This window comes from Rhineura floridana, chromosome 3, assembly GCF_030035675.1.
Source record: "Rhineura floridana isolate rRhiFlo1 chromosome 3, rRhiFlo1.hap2, whole genome shotgun sequence".
NCBI classification, from domain to species: domain Eukaryota; kingdom Metazoa; phylum Chordata; class Lepidosauria; order Squamata; family Rhineuridae; genus Rhineura; species Rhineura floridana.
This window is the reverse complement of record NC_084482.1, coordinates 174,052,674-174,070,194: the sequence shown is the minus strand read 5'-3', so window position 1 is coordinate 174,070,194 and position 17,521 is coordinate 174,052,674. Positions and strand designations below refer to the sequence as shown.

The window sequence follows — 17,521 nt, the reverse complement described above, 5'->3', positions numbered from 1 at the left end:
GACAGGCTGGCTCTTAAGGAGTTCAGCCAGACCCTGACTGTCCACCACAAAAGGCAGGGCTGGTCTGGAGGACGGGATGGCTCCTCCCCCTGGGTGAAGTAATTGGAAGAAAGGACCCTGCCTGTCGTGCTGGGGGGAGGCGCCATCCCGAGAATCTGAATGCCCTCCAGGAACCACTGGGGAATTTACTATATTCGAAGCTTTTCTTAGCAGGATATGGTACCAACCTAATGGAGATGGCTCTCTCATTTAGCTTATTCACACAGGTGTACTACAATCCCATTCATGAGAATTAGAGTAAAGCCATAGCAAGACGTTACTATAAAAACTTTCTCCTTAGTTGCCATTCAGGTAATCATTAGAAGATAACTGAAGATGGTATTCACTGTTAGTCTGACTCAAAGTAAACCCACTGAAATTAATTAAGTTGACTAACTTAGGTTCATTAATTTTAATGGGTCTACTCTAAGTAATACTTAGTTGAATACAACACTGAGTGTTCACCCTGCCATTATGGCATTGGCATGTACCATAATATGGAGGGAGGAGTAACATTAGTTCACTGCTAGAACTCTGGAAGTTTTTGAAGCTGGTTCTATGCAGGCACAGATCCCATTGCCCATGAAGAAGAACACGGTATTTGACAGAGCACCAAATCAGAAAATACTCTTTACTGTTACTTCAGGTGATGCAATACAGTTGTCAAAAAGAAGAGAAATAAAGAATTTACACTGGAGTGCTGTCAGGAAACAGCAGTTTTACTTAACAGCCATTCAGATTTATTGAATGAGCATTTTATAGCAAGCATTCTGTTAAGTGACCTGATAGCATATGTTGTATAGGAAGAAACAACTAAACAGTATGCTGCATGCTTACATTAGCTGTTTGAAAACAACATTTTTTTCTCTCTCTTTCAGCATTAATAGTACCTAGAAGATCTGGAAACCACAGCTATCAATACAGTCATGCAGGTTTTGAAGACAGTTTGGATAATACTTTCTTTTATAAACAAACAAGCAAACAAAATATAATACACATGTTTAGTACGAATATGTTATTAAACTAGCAGGTTTATTGCTTCATAAAAGAAAATACCATGCAAAAAGAAAGTCTATGGAGGCCTATGGCAATACTATAACAAGCCCAATGTGATTGCATGTGAGGCAAATGTGAAACAGACAGTTATAACTAATGAACTAAATACCCTTCCCTTTAAATTCTATGAAATTCATGTGTGATAGAAATTTCCTCACAATTCCACCCTCTCGTTTCCAGGGCATTTCACAGTTGTCTCCTTGGAATGCATTGCTGCCTCGCCTTAAGCACTCAGATAGGCTGCTGCTGAGTGATGTGACACAGTACATGCATGATCAGCTATTACTTCACTCAACAGTGACCTCTCTGGTTGATTATGGTGAGGTCTTGATTATAGTTACGTTAGAATGTGGTAGCTGTGATGTTGATTAACATTTGGTGAAAAGTGAGAAATGGTTAGGATATCTAATATAGTTTGTGAACCTCTGAGTTGCTGAAGACTATATTGGAGCTGCTCTGTGATACTGTTTGAAGAGTGGCATATAAACAGAAATTATATACATCTCCTGTACACCAACAAAAAAAAGTGGAAAGAAGCAAACAGGATTGAATAAATGCATATACACTGACAGTGGACTTAGCTCATTTTGATGTGAAGCCTCTTAGAAAGAAGGCTTTTGTGTTCGGTGTACTTCCAACATATTTTACTGCTCTAATTCTCTTCCACTGTCCTATATTAATCAAAGCTGTAACCCCTGTTGTCTATGCACTACGATTCAGAATGTGCCCCTGGCGAAGAATGAGGGAAAAGTCAACAGGAATTAAGTTTCAGTGCAACTGTTTACTCAACTGTGGCCTGCACTTATTGAAATTTTATCCATGGTTTTGTATGACTACTGCAGTAATGAATTCAGCATGGCTGTGATTTTCTCACTGATTGTATTCTCACTTCAAGTAAAAGACCTATAGTAAAAAAAAACAGCTAAAATAACTGTCTGTTACATTTAACATCATGTGAATCTCAAACTGCTAAACTGTAGCGGATTTATGTTGTGTGTGTTGTTTTCACACACAAAATGGCAAAGTTGGCTGATTGCAATGTTTTCAACTCCTGCTTTTCTACTGTACAACAACCTGCTGACAAGGTCATCATGTGCTCTAAAGAGTCTTTACAAAGTTGCCAAAGGCTTTACAAAGGTGCCAAAAGAATACTCCTCCTTTCTTCCTTTTAATGATCTACATTACGAAAGCTTGTTTTTAAAAGTACAATTATTATTCTCATTCTTCAAAAGGAGAATATCATATTCACCCCCATCATTTCCCCAGTCTACTGCCTCAGATACATCAAACTTGATTTCCCTACCTAAAGGAATTTTAAGTCTTTTATTGGTAGAGGTCTTGCTAACCTGATAGAACTGGGAGAAATCCGCCATCTCATGAATGAACTTCCCTCACACAATAAGACTTCCCTTTTCTCTCCTCCCCTTCCCATTCCCTGGAGAATATTTTGGGAGCATATGAGGATCTGCAGAGGGAGAAGAGAAGAGAAGCCCTTGCGCAAGCAAAAGTCTATTCCACTTGCACATGGTCACCACCAGATTTGACCCAATTTTGTTTTTGTTGTAAAAGTACACAATGATATATTTTGTATTAAAAACTGCTTTGTGCAGTCAATAAACAACAGAATCAGGCTATGACTACTGTATCGTTCTAATGAGTGCATCAAAAAAGTAATCCTGATGTGACAAATATAACTTTCCCTTTACATTTGCAACAAAAAATGCAAAACACAGAGTTAACACATAAAAACATAAATTCTACATGAATTCTCTCAAGTACTTATTTTACTGGAAACTACCACCGTCTTTTTAAATGGCCAAGGGCTTCTCTACATCCACCACCATCAGGTAGTGGCAATGCTATAGTTTACAGTACCTGCTGCTGCTGAAGGTGGACTAGATCTGCAGCACCAATTTCCACTGATGCTGTCTCTCCGTTTGATCTCACTTCCCGTAGGCTGCACTCTAGTAAATGGTTACCAGTGCTCCCTCCATTTTGAATAGCTGAACCGTTACTTTTTGTCTCAGTCCCAGATTCTTGCATCATGACTCAAAAACCTGAAATAATTTAAGGGAAGAAGAAGAAAGGGAGAATAAAGCAGCTGTTAATACACTTGGTGTATATAAGAAAATGTATCTTGTTTTCAAGCTTGCCGCAACTGTAAACATTTGACCTTTCCCTTAATACAGTTTATATTTTCATTAATGGTTCAAGGTACCAGTTTTTGTTTATCTGTTGGGAGAACTGTATGGTTTTAGAAGTAAATCCTTGTTCTAAATATAGCAGCATTTACTCAACAGCTTTTCTCTTTTTGATATGCAAGGTGTATAATTAAATTTCTGTAATTGCATCTGAGCTCTCTATATAATATATAATAGACTTTTAAAAGAAAGAAAGAAAGAAAGAAAGAAAGAAAGAAAGAAAGAAAGAAAGAAAGAAAGAAAGAAAGAAAGAAAGAAAGAAAGAAAGAAAAAGAAAGAAAGAAAGAAGAGCCACACAAGACTTGCTGTGGCAGAATGTTGTGGGGGACAGACTTGAAAAAGAGCACAGATGAAAAGTATCATCTATTATACAAGTATCATCCACACCTTAGTACTGGGGCATTGACTACACCCCACATTCTATCCTTTGCAACTAATAGTACCAGAGCCAGAGTGAAAGCCATCCTCATGATTAGCAGTGCAAGAGAGACATGACTATCAGAAATGGATGACAACTCAAATCAAACTGCAACTATTTATTTTCAGGGTTGAGCTACACTTACAGGGAAAATGAAGACACCCAGGACCTACTAGATAAATTGGAGAATTTAGATATGAAGAATGAGGGCAAATAAAGCTAGTAATCAAGTCATTTTACCTGAGTAGCAACTGAGCTTGCCTGAACTTGTCCAGCCTACACTACAGTACACTGTTGTATATTTATGTGCTGTTGTTTCAAACTCTTTTTATAATTTTTAATTTTTTATATATGCAATTGTTTTAACTGTAACTGTTTAATATATATATTTTATTATATATACTGTAAATTGCTTCAGGATGCCTCATGGGAAGTAATTCATAAATGAAAAAAATAAATGCCCAGTGCTAACTTCTTATTCAAAATCCAAAGAAAGCTTCCTAAGTACACTTTATTTACATTACGTTAGTGGCACGTGAACTTGTGCAGTAGAGTTCTGTGCTATGCAGTCTTGAGAAATCGAAGAAGCTCTGGACCACAAGGCTGGACTTCAGCCTACACTGCAGCATCTCCCCCTACTAGCACTGCACTGGTGTCTGAAATGGGAGAGTCTGATGTAGAGATGAACCACAGCATTGGCACCTCCTTATACGGCCATGTTACCCCTGCAACATGGAAGGACGGCATGCTGCCAGTGTCGCCTCAACACCAACAGAAGGGGCTTCAATAGAAGTAGCCTATTCAACTCACTGACTGATCTACTGAAATGGAAGCGCCGTTTTCTCTGTTTAAATCATATTCTAGTTGAGTGTTTGGATTAAAGTAAAATTCACCTGGCTTCTTCCAATCCAAGTCGGTTCTCCATTACTCGAAGACACACAGACACACACACACATAAATAGTTTGGAGAAACATTAGAAAACCATGACACATCAAATTGGGCTAATAACTCTATCGAGAGAAGACATACTTTTCTGAGTTAATTAAACAGTTGCTGAGGGACGGTACAAAAGAAAAATCCTCTCAACAAAAAGGAGAGAAAATTAGGAACAATTGTTGTTCAATTAAGGTGTTTGGGCCAAATTATAAACTAGAGCAAAAAGTAAAAATAATTCAGATATACACACAAAATACTATAAATCCATAGCTAAATATCTGGGTGGTTAGATCAGTGTATGAAACTACTGCACCTTTACAAGCTATACAGGCTGAATCATTTACACATATCTTCAGCAGGGTTTTCTGAGCTCTTAAACAAAGGCAAAAGATGGGAGAAATCACACCTGATAGAATGTATTTCATTGCCATACAACTATTATTATTATTATTATTATTATTATTATTATTATTATTATTATTATTATTATTATTATTATTATTATTATTATACCCCGCCTTTCGGCCAAAGGCCCTCAAGGCAGCTTACAAAGAAAAATAAACACAGGTATAAGAATACAATAAAAATACAATAAAAACAATACAATTTACAAAAATTAAATTAAATAACAAATAACATTATCATTATCGGCACTGCCAAGAATATAAATATTTGATTTATATTCCACCCTTCCTCCCAGCAGGAGCCCAGGGCGGCAAACAAAAGCACTAAAAACACTTTAAAACATCATAAAAACAGACTTTAAAATACATTAAAACAAAACAATTTTAAAAACTTTTTTTTAAAATAAAGCTTCGAAGACATCTTTTTTAAAAAGTATTTAAAGTTATAAGATCTTGTCTGAGGATCTGGCCCTGGGAATACTTACTCCTTTGCCTTCTTTCCCTACAGCATCTAAAGCACCTTTGCCTGTTCAGAGCAAATGGCACCTCCTGTCCCTAGCTATATGTGTAGTTATTACTCATACTTCCTTCAATTCCATTATTCCACCTCCCATTTCCTCAGATCCTGACCTTTTCATATTACTGCTGCTGCCTCAGCTCTTAGCCAGCCTCCCTGACTGCCTAGGATTTTTGTTTCTCTTTCCATATTCTGCGTCCTGACACACCAGACTGTCCTGACTTTATTATGTTTGCCACACAAACAATATTACTTATCAGTATGAACGTGGTGACTGAGCTTGTCTTCTTATATATATTTGCATTAAATGTCCACAGACAGGTGGTGCTATGTACCACAGAGTAATGGCAGATGGTCGATGGGCAGCCCAGGCAAGTAAGGGCAGCCTGAAAATAACAACAACAACATTATTCATTTATTAGTCTCCTAATACCAAGCGGTCTGTAGGCGACTTATAACACAACTGCAGCAGTCCCCTACCTTCTCCACCTGCTAGCCTTGGAGCCCCTGCACATGGGATTCAGATCCCCAGGCCAGATATCTTCTGCTGCTGCTACCACTGACCTTAATTAGCATGAACAGTCACTCTAGGCACCAGGAAGAGGAGTGAGGGGAGGAGGAGGGAGCCCAGAAACAGTGGCCAGCTAGTCTGATGATCCAATTTGGATGAAAAGTCAACCAAGATAAAGCGGCAGCAGCAGAAGAAGATCCTCAGGCTGGCTGCTGCTTCTGACCTCCTTCCTGTCCTACTCTTTATGCCAGCTCAACTCTTCATCCTGTTTGCAGTAGAGGTGACAGGAATGTGAAGGGGGAAGGTCTAAGGGGTTAGTGTGGGGGGAAGTGAGGGTTTGGTGAGCTCTAGGTGGGAGGGGGAAAAGGTTTGGTGAGGTCTAAAGGAAGTGACAGGGGTCTAAGGGGAGTGGGAGGTTGATGAGGTCTGGGGGAGGGATTTTTGGTGGTCTAAGGAGGGTGGAGGTTTGGTGAGGTTTGGAAGAAGGGGTTGGCAAGGGGGTCAGGGTAGGCAGGATTGTTGATTGACGCGAGCAGGGGTGCAGCCCCTAGATTCTTAAATTATCATTTTTAACCCTTGTTTTAAGACAGCAGTTGGATTGCTTCAAGACTGCTGGAAAATTCCATTTCCTTAACCTCAATGCTACAGCAGGAGAAAAAAATAGAGGTTTGGATTATAAGAAACTGCAGTACAAGTGAGTGATATTTATGTAGGCAACCTAATAAACCTAAACAGCTGTCCACCACCCATTAGGGTATATGGAAGCAATTGTGACATTGTTCAACCAAGGTGAAACCATAAAAGGAGTGGCATGTATAATATAAATCATATTATGAGATATTTATAAAATGTGATGTAAGTGGAAAACTACACCAAAAGATGAGGTCTCACCCCTTTTCAGCAGCAAGACTTGCCCATGATACCCTCCTCTCAAGCATAAGAAGATATTGTGATTAGGGTCTGTTGGGATTATGTATGAAGGACTGTCCCAAGACATTTTGCTGCCTGAGGTGAAGGACAAGATAGCATACATAGTCTTGTCCTCTAATAATGATCCTGTTGACACTGCATACAAAACTTTCAACAAAGTCCCTTGCCAAAGACTCCTATGTAAGCTAGCAGTCGTGGGATAGAGAGGACAGGAAACAGAAATTAGGAATAAATGGGCATTTGGATCAATGGAGAAATCAAATCGGCCAAGGATCAGTATTGGGACCTGTTTTTGTTTTTAACTTGTTCATAAATGACCTGGAGCAGTGAGGTGGCTAGTTTGCTGATGCCACAACAATGTTCAGGGTGGTAAAAACAAAAAAGGAGCTCCAACCTGGATAGATGGACAGTAAAATGATAAATGCAATTCAATGTAAGCAAGTGAAAACGTGATGAACATTTGGCAAAAAATCCTAATTTCACTTATATAATAATGTGTTCTGAAATGGCCATGACTGACCAGGAATGGGACCTTGTGGGCTATAAAGGATAGCTGGATGAAACTTTTGACCCAGTGTGCAGCAGTTGCGAGAAAAAGGCAAATTTAATGTTAGGGATCACTAGGAAAGACATTAAAAACAAGCCTGCTAATATCATAATGCCATTATCCAAATCTATGGTGCAACTGCACTTGGAATACTGCATTCAGTTCTGCTTACTGTAACCCAAAAAAGATATTGTAGAGATGGCAAAGCCTCAGAAAAGGACAACATGATCATGGGGCTGGAGCAACACCCCATGAGGAAAGGTTACAATGTAGTTAAAAAAAGATATGAGTAAGGGGAAGATGTTTGAAGTGTATAAAATTATGCACGGTGTGGGGAAAATGGGTAGAAAGAGGCTTTCCCCTTCTCTCATAAAACCCAAGGTCATCCAATGAAGGTGAATGTTGGAAGATTCAAGACAAACAAAAGAAGTCCTTTTGTGCAAAGTTAAAACTATGGAATTTGCTACCTTAAGATGTAGTAATGTCTAATCGGATTAGACATTAATGGACAATAAAGCAATCAATGGCCACAATGTCTGCGTGCTATCTCCAGTATCTAAAAGCCAGTTGCTGGGTATCACAAGTGGGGAGAATGTTATGATACTCTTGTCTTGTTTGTGGCATCTGAGGCATCTGGTCGGCTACTGTGAGAGCAGAACGACAGGCAAGATGGGCCTTTGTTCTGATCTGGTAAGGCTCTTCTGTTCTCACCCAACCAACATCTTCTTTCCTCGTGAGATCTTGAGGGTGGGGGTGAAGTGGGGAATAATAATCTGAGGTCTGATGGCGTTTCAGAGTTTCTGTGAGCTCAGCACGTCAAATATTAATCAGCATGTGATCTCACCACGGGGTCAGAGAAATCAGGGCCAGAGTGAATGTCTGTTTGTAAACCTACTACACTTTTAAAGAAGAAGAAATACTAAAATTACTAAAAAAAATGTTGATGAACATTCTGGATAGTGTATAAGATAGGAAGGAAAACGGATAGATTGATTTTGTTCTTGATTAAGTTGTTTTTGTTTGAGCATATCAGTCATGAGTACCTTGACTGCCAGAGAAAGGGTAGAGAATATGGTCACTGGTGGACTACTTCCCAGAGAACCACCTAATTTTCATCTCTCACAACTATATCCCTTTTCAAAGCTCAGTGGAATTTGATGACTGTTCATGGTCTCTCTCTAAATTTGCTAAAGATTCTTATTATCAAACATGCAAAAGCTAGGTTGTCAGTACAGATACAAGCAATCTCTTTGAGGAACAGCACTGGTGTAAATTTTATGGCAAAACAAAGTCCTTTACTTTTTACATTTGTGAAAGATTTCAAGCTAACAAATAAAATCAGTCTTTATTCCAGGGCAGTTAATTAAGGTTGACCAAGTCAGGCAGAAGTAAATTAACTTGGGTGATCAATTATTTATATGAAGCAGAATAAATGCCCTTAAAGAACCTGGCCCAGTCACTTAAGAATGTGCAAATTAAACTAAACACAGATTTATGTAATATATTTCTATTTTAGCTGATACTAAAATCAGTTTGAAGTAAGTGATTAAGTGGCAAGACGTAGTCCAAAAGCCTCAGCCTCTGGTAAGCATCCAGGTCACCAAGTCATGCAATGAAGGCAAAACAACATTTAACCATTTTCTCCACAAGAATAAACTTATTAGTGAAAACAGAACCGTTTAAATTTTTTATTTTTAAATATATAACATTTTTTACATATATGAGATGGAATCAACTTTAACAATTGCCGTCTATGGCAATTCACTACATGTTTTTGTCAGGTGTAAGTGTCTGCCATTAACTTGTAAAAGCATTATTATTATTATTATTATTATTATTATTATTATTATTATTATTATTATTATTATTATCCCACACTTCCTACTAAAAAGAGCCCAGAGTAGTAAACAAGTGATAAAACCACTTTTAAAAATCATTAAAACATCTTGGAAACAATTTCAGCACAGATGCAGAGTGGAAATGGTGTCTACTTAAAGGGCTTGTTGGAAGAGGTAGGTCTTCAGTAGGTGCGGAAAAGACAACAGAAACAGCACCTTTCTAATATTTAAGAGGAGGGAATTCCAAAGGGTAGATGGTACAAAACTAAAGACCCAATTCTGAGGCAACGACTGGTCCACAGGTTAAAACTAGCTCATGAAAGACTGCTAGCAGACCCACCATATCTCTAAACTGTCTCTGAGGAGGCTCTTATCAGTATCCCACCTTCTCATTGCTGCATTCAAAGGAAAAAGAAACTTTCAGAAGCAAACAGGCTGTACTGCCCACACATTTCCTGTAGTTTCTCTTCCTTCCAGGAAAGCCAATGCATTGATATGGGGCTTTCACCTTCAACTACAAAAATTGTGATGTCAGCAACTGAATGAGAAAATGAAATTACTTGGCTCGTTATGCCAATTGAGCTGATGGTGATATGTGTCGAATTTTAATTTAAACATGATTTTAAATGGTTTATTAAATTATTATTATTATTATTATTTATTAAATTTATATCCTGCCCTTTCTCCCAGCAGGAGCCCATTAAATGAATACTGGATAAGCATGATGCTCTTATGCCAGCATCTGTCTTGTTAGAGCATAGCTGTTCTACTCTAGTGTGGGCAGGGTCATATTTATTTGTCCCCTTTATAGAGAAACATGTTGTAGGCACTTTTTTTTTGCCACTGACATTATATCTAGTATTTCCTGGCAAGTCGATAGGGCCTACTTTTTAAAAAAAGATGTTTTGAAAACTTTTTTAAAAAATGTTTTGACAGATGTTTTGATTTAATGTACATTAAAGTCAGTTTTTATATGTTTTTGTTTGTCGTCCTAGGCTCCTGCTAGGAGGAAGGGAGGGATATAATTCAAATAATAAATAAATAAAATACTAGTTATAGGATTGAATTGGCCTTGCTCACCCTCATGGATGACCTTTATCAGCAGAAGGACGGGGGAATGTGACCCTCTTATTTGCATTTGATATCTTAGTGGCTTTTGATACCACTGACCATGGTATCCTTTTGAGCCAGCTTGAAGAGATGGTTATTGGAGGCACTGTTTTACAGTGGTTCCAATCCTACTTCCAGAGTTGTTTTCAGATAATAGCATCGGGAGATTGTCTTGGCAGTTGTAATGTGGTATATCACAGGGTACCATATTGTCCTCAATACTGTTTAACATCTATATGAAACCCTTGGGAGCAGTCATCAGGGGATTTGGGGCAAGGTTTCAGCAGTACACTGATGATACCCTGCTCTGTTTCTCTGTATCATCCGCAAGGCCCTGAAGATGTGGCTATTTCAACAGGCCTTTGAGATCTTTGGGACGGGTTAATCTCCATGATTTTGTCATCTATTATATGCTGTATATGTAAATTTTTTATAAATGTACTGATGACTGTCCAGTATTTTATTTATTGAGATTAATGTGACTGCATTTGATACTATTGTATTTTATCCCATTTTAATGTACGTCGCCTAGAGTGGCTATCTGCCAGATAGGCGACACACAAATTAAATATTATTATTATTATTATTATTATTATTATTATTATTATTATTATTATTATTATTATTATTATTATTATTACTATTGAGAGGCAGTACAAGCCCTTGACCACTGCCTGGACTCGGAGGGCAAATAAACTGAGTCTGAATCCTAGCAAGACAGAGGTGCTATGGGTTGGTGGTTCCTGAGTTTGGATAATCGGTCAGTTACCTACTTTGGATGTGGTTGTACTCCCTCTGAAAGAGCAGGTTTGTAGTCTGGGGGTGTTCCTGGATCCATCTTTGTCACTAGAGGCCCAAGAGACCTCAGTGGCTAGGAGTGCCTTTTACCAGTTTCAGCTGGTAAGACAGCTGCGGCCATTTCTGGACTGGGATAGCTTGACCACTGTTGTGCATGCAGTGGTAACCTCCAGGCTGGATTACTGCAATGCACTCTATGTGGGGCTGCCCTTGAAGTAGGTCTGGAAACTGCAGCTAGTGCAAAATGTGGTGGAGCAACTGCTTATTGGGTTAGGGAAGAATTGCACTGGCTGCCCATTAGCTACTGGGCCAAGTTTAAGGTACTGGTTTTGGTGTACAATGCCCTGTACAGCTTGGGACCAGGATAACTTAAAGATCACATCATCCCCTATATACCCAGTTAATCACTGCACTCTGCAGGTGAGGGTCTCCTGCAAATACCATCTTATCAGGATGTCCATTTCACACAACATAGGAAGCGGACGTTGAGTGTAGTGGCACCTACCCTTTGAAACTCCTTCCCCTTAAATATTAGACTGGCACCATCTCTGTTAACTTTTCGGCATCCATTGAAGACCTTCCTCTTTCAACAAGCCTTTTAAGTAGAGACCTTATCCCAGTCTGTGTGTGTGTTGGAAATGCTTTCAAAGATGTTTTTAAAGATGCTTTGTTTCAATATATTTTAAAGTCTGTTTTAAGATGTTTTTAGTGTCTTGTTTGCCACCCTGGGGCTCCTCCTGGGAGGAAGGGTGGGATATAAATTAAATAAATAACACTAACTTTGTTTGTGCCAAGTCACAGGTGGAACATTTACCTTTCAAGTGACTGGGCTAGATGACCTCTGAAGTATCATTATGTTCATAGAATTGCACCACTGAAATAATTTCTATGAATTTAAAAAAATCCATTCTGAAGCAGTAATGAATTGGTTGGAAAAGTGTTAGTATGAGAAAACACATGGTATCATATCATAATTTTATCTATATACTTATTTGGAGAAAGATCCATGGAAGCTTTTTTAAAATCATCTGCCGAATGACTGAATACAATGATAAAGAAATGTTTGTAAAGCTCTTGGAAAAGCACAATAAAAGTTTCATAGCCCAAAGCAGAGGGTAAGATAAATGCCATACACTTCAACAGATCAGACGCATCTGATGAAATTAAGCTCTTGCTAATGCCATTATAAATTTGTTAAGTTTTTAAGATGCCAGAGGATCTTTTGTTGCTTTCCTCTTTTTCTGAGGGGAAGTATTTCACATTTATTATTGTACAGAACTAACAAGATGCCAGCAGCCCAGTGTTCAGCAACGTCCTCTCCTTTAATCAGGGAAATGTAAACCTACTGGGTTGTATCCAACTAAGTTCTATTCAAAGTAGAACCAATAACATTAAGGAAGGTACATTAGTCATGTCCATTCACTTCAATGGGTCTACTCTGACTAGGACCAGCATTGGATACAACCCATTACTCTCTTACATATATGCATGCGTATATGTGCCTATCTCTGTGTAGCAGACCTCTCCACACACTGGGGGGGGGGGAGTCATGGCTTTTGGTTTTATGATGTTGACTGGTTAAATAACATGTTGGTAAGTTTTCCTCAATAACCATCCAATCATGTAAAACTCACCATCACAACCCATTGAGAATACTGACAGTTTTCTTCAATAAATCTTTTAGAAGGTATGAATCAGCATTATACTCTACCATACATAAAAGCTGGATACAATGCTTTTTTGAGACTGATGTTTTGGTTATAGTATGGTATTTTAGAAAAAATCCCATAAGGAATTAATAAGAAATGTGAAAAACAAAAATGAACAAGGTAAAGAATGCAGAGAAAAACCTTTGATGGTGGTTGCTTTTTAAAACTGTTTTGTTTTCATTTTTAGTGTCTCTGTGTTTACGCAAACTGGCTAATTTGATGAATTTAAATTAGTCTTTGAGACTTCAAAGGCTAGAGGTCATAAAATAAAGGCTAATGATACCAGTGCATAGTATAAAACAGAAAAATAATAATGATTAGACTTTGTTACATGAGACCTCACAAAACTCAGGAACAATGCATATTTCCTGTTCCACAAGGACCCTCTTCCTATACAGAATTTTCATAATTATAACAGAAAGGCGTAAATTTTCTAATGCATGGCAGCTCAAAAAGTAATCAAGAGAATGAGCCCGAGGGCTATTTTAATGTATGCAAAGCTAGTGACCCACAGTAAATGGGAGGTAGGCTTCAATGAATGCAAAGTAATGCACACATACTAAAGACCTGGTCTGATGAGGGACGGCTAAAATTAACACCCAATTAATTTCCAAATTGACAAACAAATGAAACCCATAAATCTACTTTCTCATTAATTTTCTTGTGGTATAATTTAAAGCAGTAATATGAGGGTAAAAACTGAGCATTATCCATCATAAATATCAAAAAGATAGCACTGTAACACCATAAATTATGCATATTACCTGTTGTTAAAAATGATTAATGTATTATCAACTTTATCACACACTGTCTATGTCTAGACATATCCGAAATCTGAAATTTCATTTAGTACTTAGGGAGAAAGGGGCTCTGGAATGGATGGAATTATCAACAACACATTTCTAAGCTGGTCCTGTGACACAAAGGTAGCTTCTCATGCTGTCATTTGGGAGTTCCAGGGTTGGAATTGGAATTGTCCCAAGCTTTGGGTCACTGGAGGTTGAGCATATAGGAGAGATGATGTGCTAAACCTCCCAGGGGAAGTGAAACAAATCACAGTGCACTAAGAGCATCCTTAGTAGCTGACCCACAGACCAGCACTGGCATCTGTTCAGCAACGGGGCTCATCACCTCATGTACAAAGTATGATAACCTGACGAGGTGTGCCTGGCATCAACACTCTTTTCGGCGCCAGGTCAAGACTTTCCTCTTCTCCCAGGTGTTTTAGCATGTGTTTTTAAATTGCTTTTTAAAAATGTTTTTAAATTTGTATATTTGTTTTTAATGTTTTTAATTGTTGTAAACTGCCCAGAGAGCTTCGGCTATGGGGTGGTATACAAATGAAATAAATAAATAAATAATAAATAAATACCCTCTTGGCTATAGGGAAAACAGTGCTCGGTGACGTAGAGAGGTGGGGAAGAAAAGGTTAAAAACAAGAACTTCAAAGGAAGCAGAGCAGAGGCAGAAATCTAATATAATTCAGCCTGTAAAGGAGTCAAGTGTATCACGTGGTCCAATTGCAGTAGACATTTCCTTGTGATCACACAGTTCCTTGCAATTTCTCCCAATTGATCCAAAACACATAATTCTTGCAAGAAGCTTTAATTTAAAATAATACTTGCCCCCAAATCTCCTTACTAGCAGCTTCAGTGTCTGCCCTCTATCCAACAAAGCTTGCCTGATACTTAATTACATGTAACAGCACACCATCTCTTTTCTCATCTCTTTATTACCAAATGGCCATGGGTGTCAACAGTATGGCTCTGGGATCTCTAAAGTGGCTGAGGAACTGATACTCAAAGCCAAAAAATACAACAGAGTTAATCCCTAATTCTCTGCTGAATTTGAAACATATGGCAAGTAATGTCCTTGAGAAGAAACTTAGGAGTCAGCGACCCTGAGTGCTACAGCTATGTAAATGTTTTGTGTGGTCTTCAGCAAGCTACTTAATACCTGCATGGAAATGGCCAATAGGAAGTCCAACCCCAAAACGTTCTTTTGCCTGCAGCAAACGTCATAGTGTCATTGCAGCAAAACTGGTATCCTAATCACAGACTTGCCTAGTTCTGCCACATTTGCCAGTGAAAGTCTCTCTTGTGTTCAAGGCAGAGTCAGGAAAGAGTGTCCTACAACAAAACTCCACACCCAGATTGGCTGCTGGAGGCATTCTGTAGAGCTTTCTAGAGACTGGTGCAGAGATATATCTGAATACCAAGAAGTCTGACTCTCAGTGACGGGTAAGGAAAAATTTGCCTGAACTGGACCTCTTCACGATTGAACATGTGTATAGAATAGCTGGTTCACATTAAGTGTTATTACTGGGGGGGGGGAGATATGCTCCTTCACCAAGTGAGGATAGGGCCATCCCATCTATCATATGAATCATGATTTAATTATAAAACATAAATAATGTGCTTTCTGATATACCTGGTGCTCTACTGTGAAAGGTCCTGACTCCAAGGAATTTACCATCTGTGTTTGGAACAGAGAGAAGGGAAGAAGGGGCCAATATTTAAACCACTAAAGCTATGATTATGAGGTTGTGCACCCACACATAATTTAAATTGCTGCCATTCTGAATATAAAAGACAGACAGACAGACAGACAATAAATAAATACGGCCAGACTTTGAAGAAGAAACGGGCTATGTAGCGTAGCTTCCACTTTCAAGGACTGCCTGTGTGGGGTAGGTAATACTGGGAAAATGTACAGAATTTCCTAAACATGGAATAGCACAGAACAGGCCACATTAATGTTAATCACAGTAATGGCAGTAGAAAATTGCTTCTATGTGGACTGGACTCTACAGAGCTGTGATGACATTTACATTCAGCTTTCTGGAGCTTAGTTGCATTTGTATGGATATTTAGTTGACAATCCAACCAGTCCACTTGGGAAACTGAGTCCAGTGATTCTTTTAATGAGATCCTGACAACACAAAACACCATTTTCAGTAGCAACCATGAGTCCGTGGTAATTCTCTGACTGGTCCATGGTAATACCATGGCAGAATCCTGATGTCTTCAGCCCTTCTTTCTATGCAGTTTACTTCCCAAAAGCAAATGGAAAAACATAATTGATAAACATGTATGTTGGTTCCTATCATAAATCTCCCTAGGCATCATGGTCAAAAATACATTACTTTTTCCATTATGGAAACAGAAAAATGCCAAAAACTTTACCTTTTCATTGTTGCTTGTTGTGCAGCTCTTAAAAACATGCAAGCTATTTCAAAGGGGGGAGGCAACCCTCATTTCATCATATTAAACCCAAACTCTCATTGACTTGGGAAATATTTCAGTATGACCAAAGTAAAAGTTGAAAGTAAGTTGTAAAACCCCATCATGATAACTTCTTAACAAACATGAAATATGTCTCAGCAATTGACATACCAAATAAGCAAACTAACAATCTGTTCAAGATCATCTCCCATTCATTACTCCAGTCTCTCACCAGCCCTCACTGAGCAAACATGTAACGCTACTGATGTCCTTCTGCCTGCCATTCCCTGCCTCCTTATAATGACTTGCTACACTAATCATTAATTGCTATACAAATTATTAATCAGGTACTTCACCAGAATAGGAGTGGTTTCTTTCTGGATAGGAATGCAATTCTCAAAGCACTGGTCCCACTGCCATCAATAAACAGCATTGAGGATCTCCCCCTCCCCCTTCATGCCACATTATTGCAGAATTTTTTTATACTTTTTATGTTGCAAGTATAACTCCACATATTACAGTTTTTAGGTGTATACTTAAAAATGTTTGAAGTGTTCACCTAAGTAGGTAAAATGGGAACGTGGCAAATACATGTTTACTAACACACAGGAACACTAATCAAAGAGGTGAGACTGGCTTCAGGTCCCTGTTGATTTTACTCTTGATGACAAACTTGAAATCGGCGGTAATGAGCCCAACAGCTCCAGCTGAAAAATGGAAATATTACCCTATTTATTATGATCTAAAAAATTAAGAAGGCTATAACAGCTAGAAAATTTTCAAATCCCTTCAAACAGGTAGCAAGTACAAATCTTTTCACAAATTACTTTGCAACACCAACTAGTTTGAAGAACCCGTATACAGGTTTTACAGAGGTTCTAGATGGTATTATTTTGCTTTCAGAAATAGCTCTTCCCTTCTACTTACAGCTCCTTTTAGATTTTTTTTTACTTGTTTTTCTTTATCCCCGTGCCCCCTGCAACATTTTCCTTACACTCTGCTCATACTTGTAAAAAATCATTGGATGAGGGCCAGTTTAAACAATTATACATTGCTTGGGGTAAAGGTAATGTATGAACAGGCCAGCCTTTCCTTTGACAATGACAGGGGGGGAAAGGCTGTCAGCAATATCTGTGATGGTTTATTTATTTTATTAATTTATTATTTGATTTATATCCCGCCCTTCCTCCCAGCAGCAGCCCAGGGCGGCAAACAAAATGCTAAAAACACTTTAAAACATCATAAAAACAGACCTTAAAATACATTAAAACAAAACAATGTT

General features: G+C 38.3%; 1 protein-coding gene across 16 annotated transcripts in view; it reads right to left on the bottom strand.

Annotated features, from left to right (window-relative positions):
* Nucleotides 1–17,521, bottom strand: part of FOXP1 (forkhead box P1) — an 869,046-nt gene that overhangs the window by 328,706 nt on the left and 522,819 nt on the right. For 15 of the 16 annotated variants that reach the window (XM_061618617.1, XM_061618616.1, XM_061618615.1 and 12 more), the window contains one exon: nt 2,971–3,152. In XM_061618617.1, the coding sequence (XP_061474601.1) occupies nt 2,971–3,141 (171 nt within the window). In that variant the 5' untranslated portion in view covers nt 3,142–3,152. Of the gene's footprint in view, nt 1–2,970; nt 3,153–4,607; nt 4,627–17,521 lie in introns of those variants that run through there. The other variant, XM_061618618.1, reaches the window with a different exon arrangement.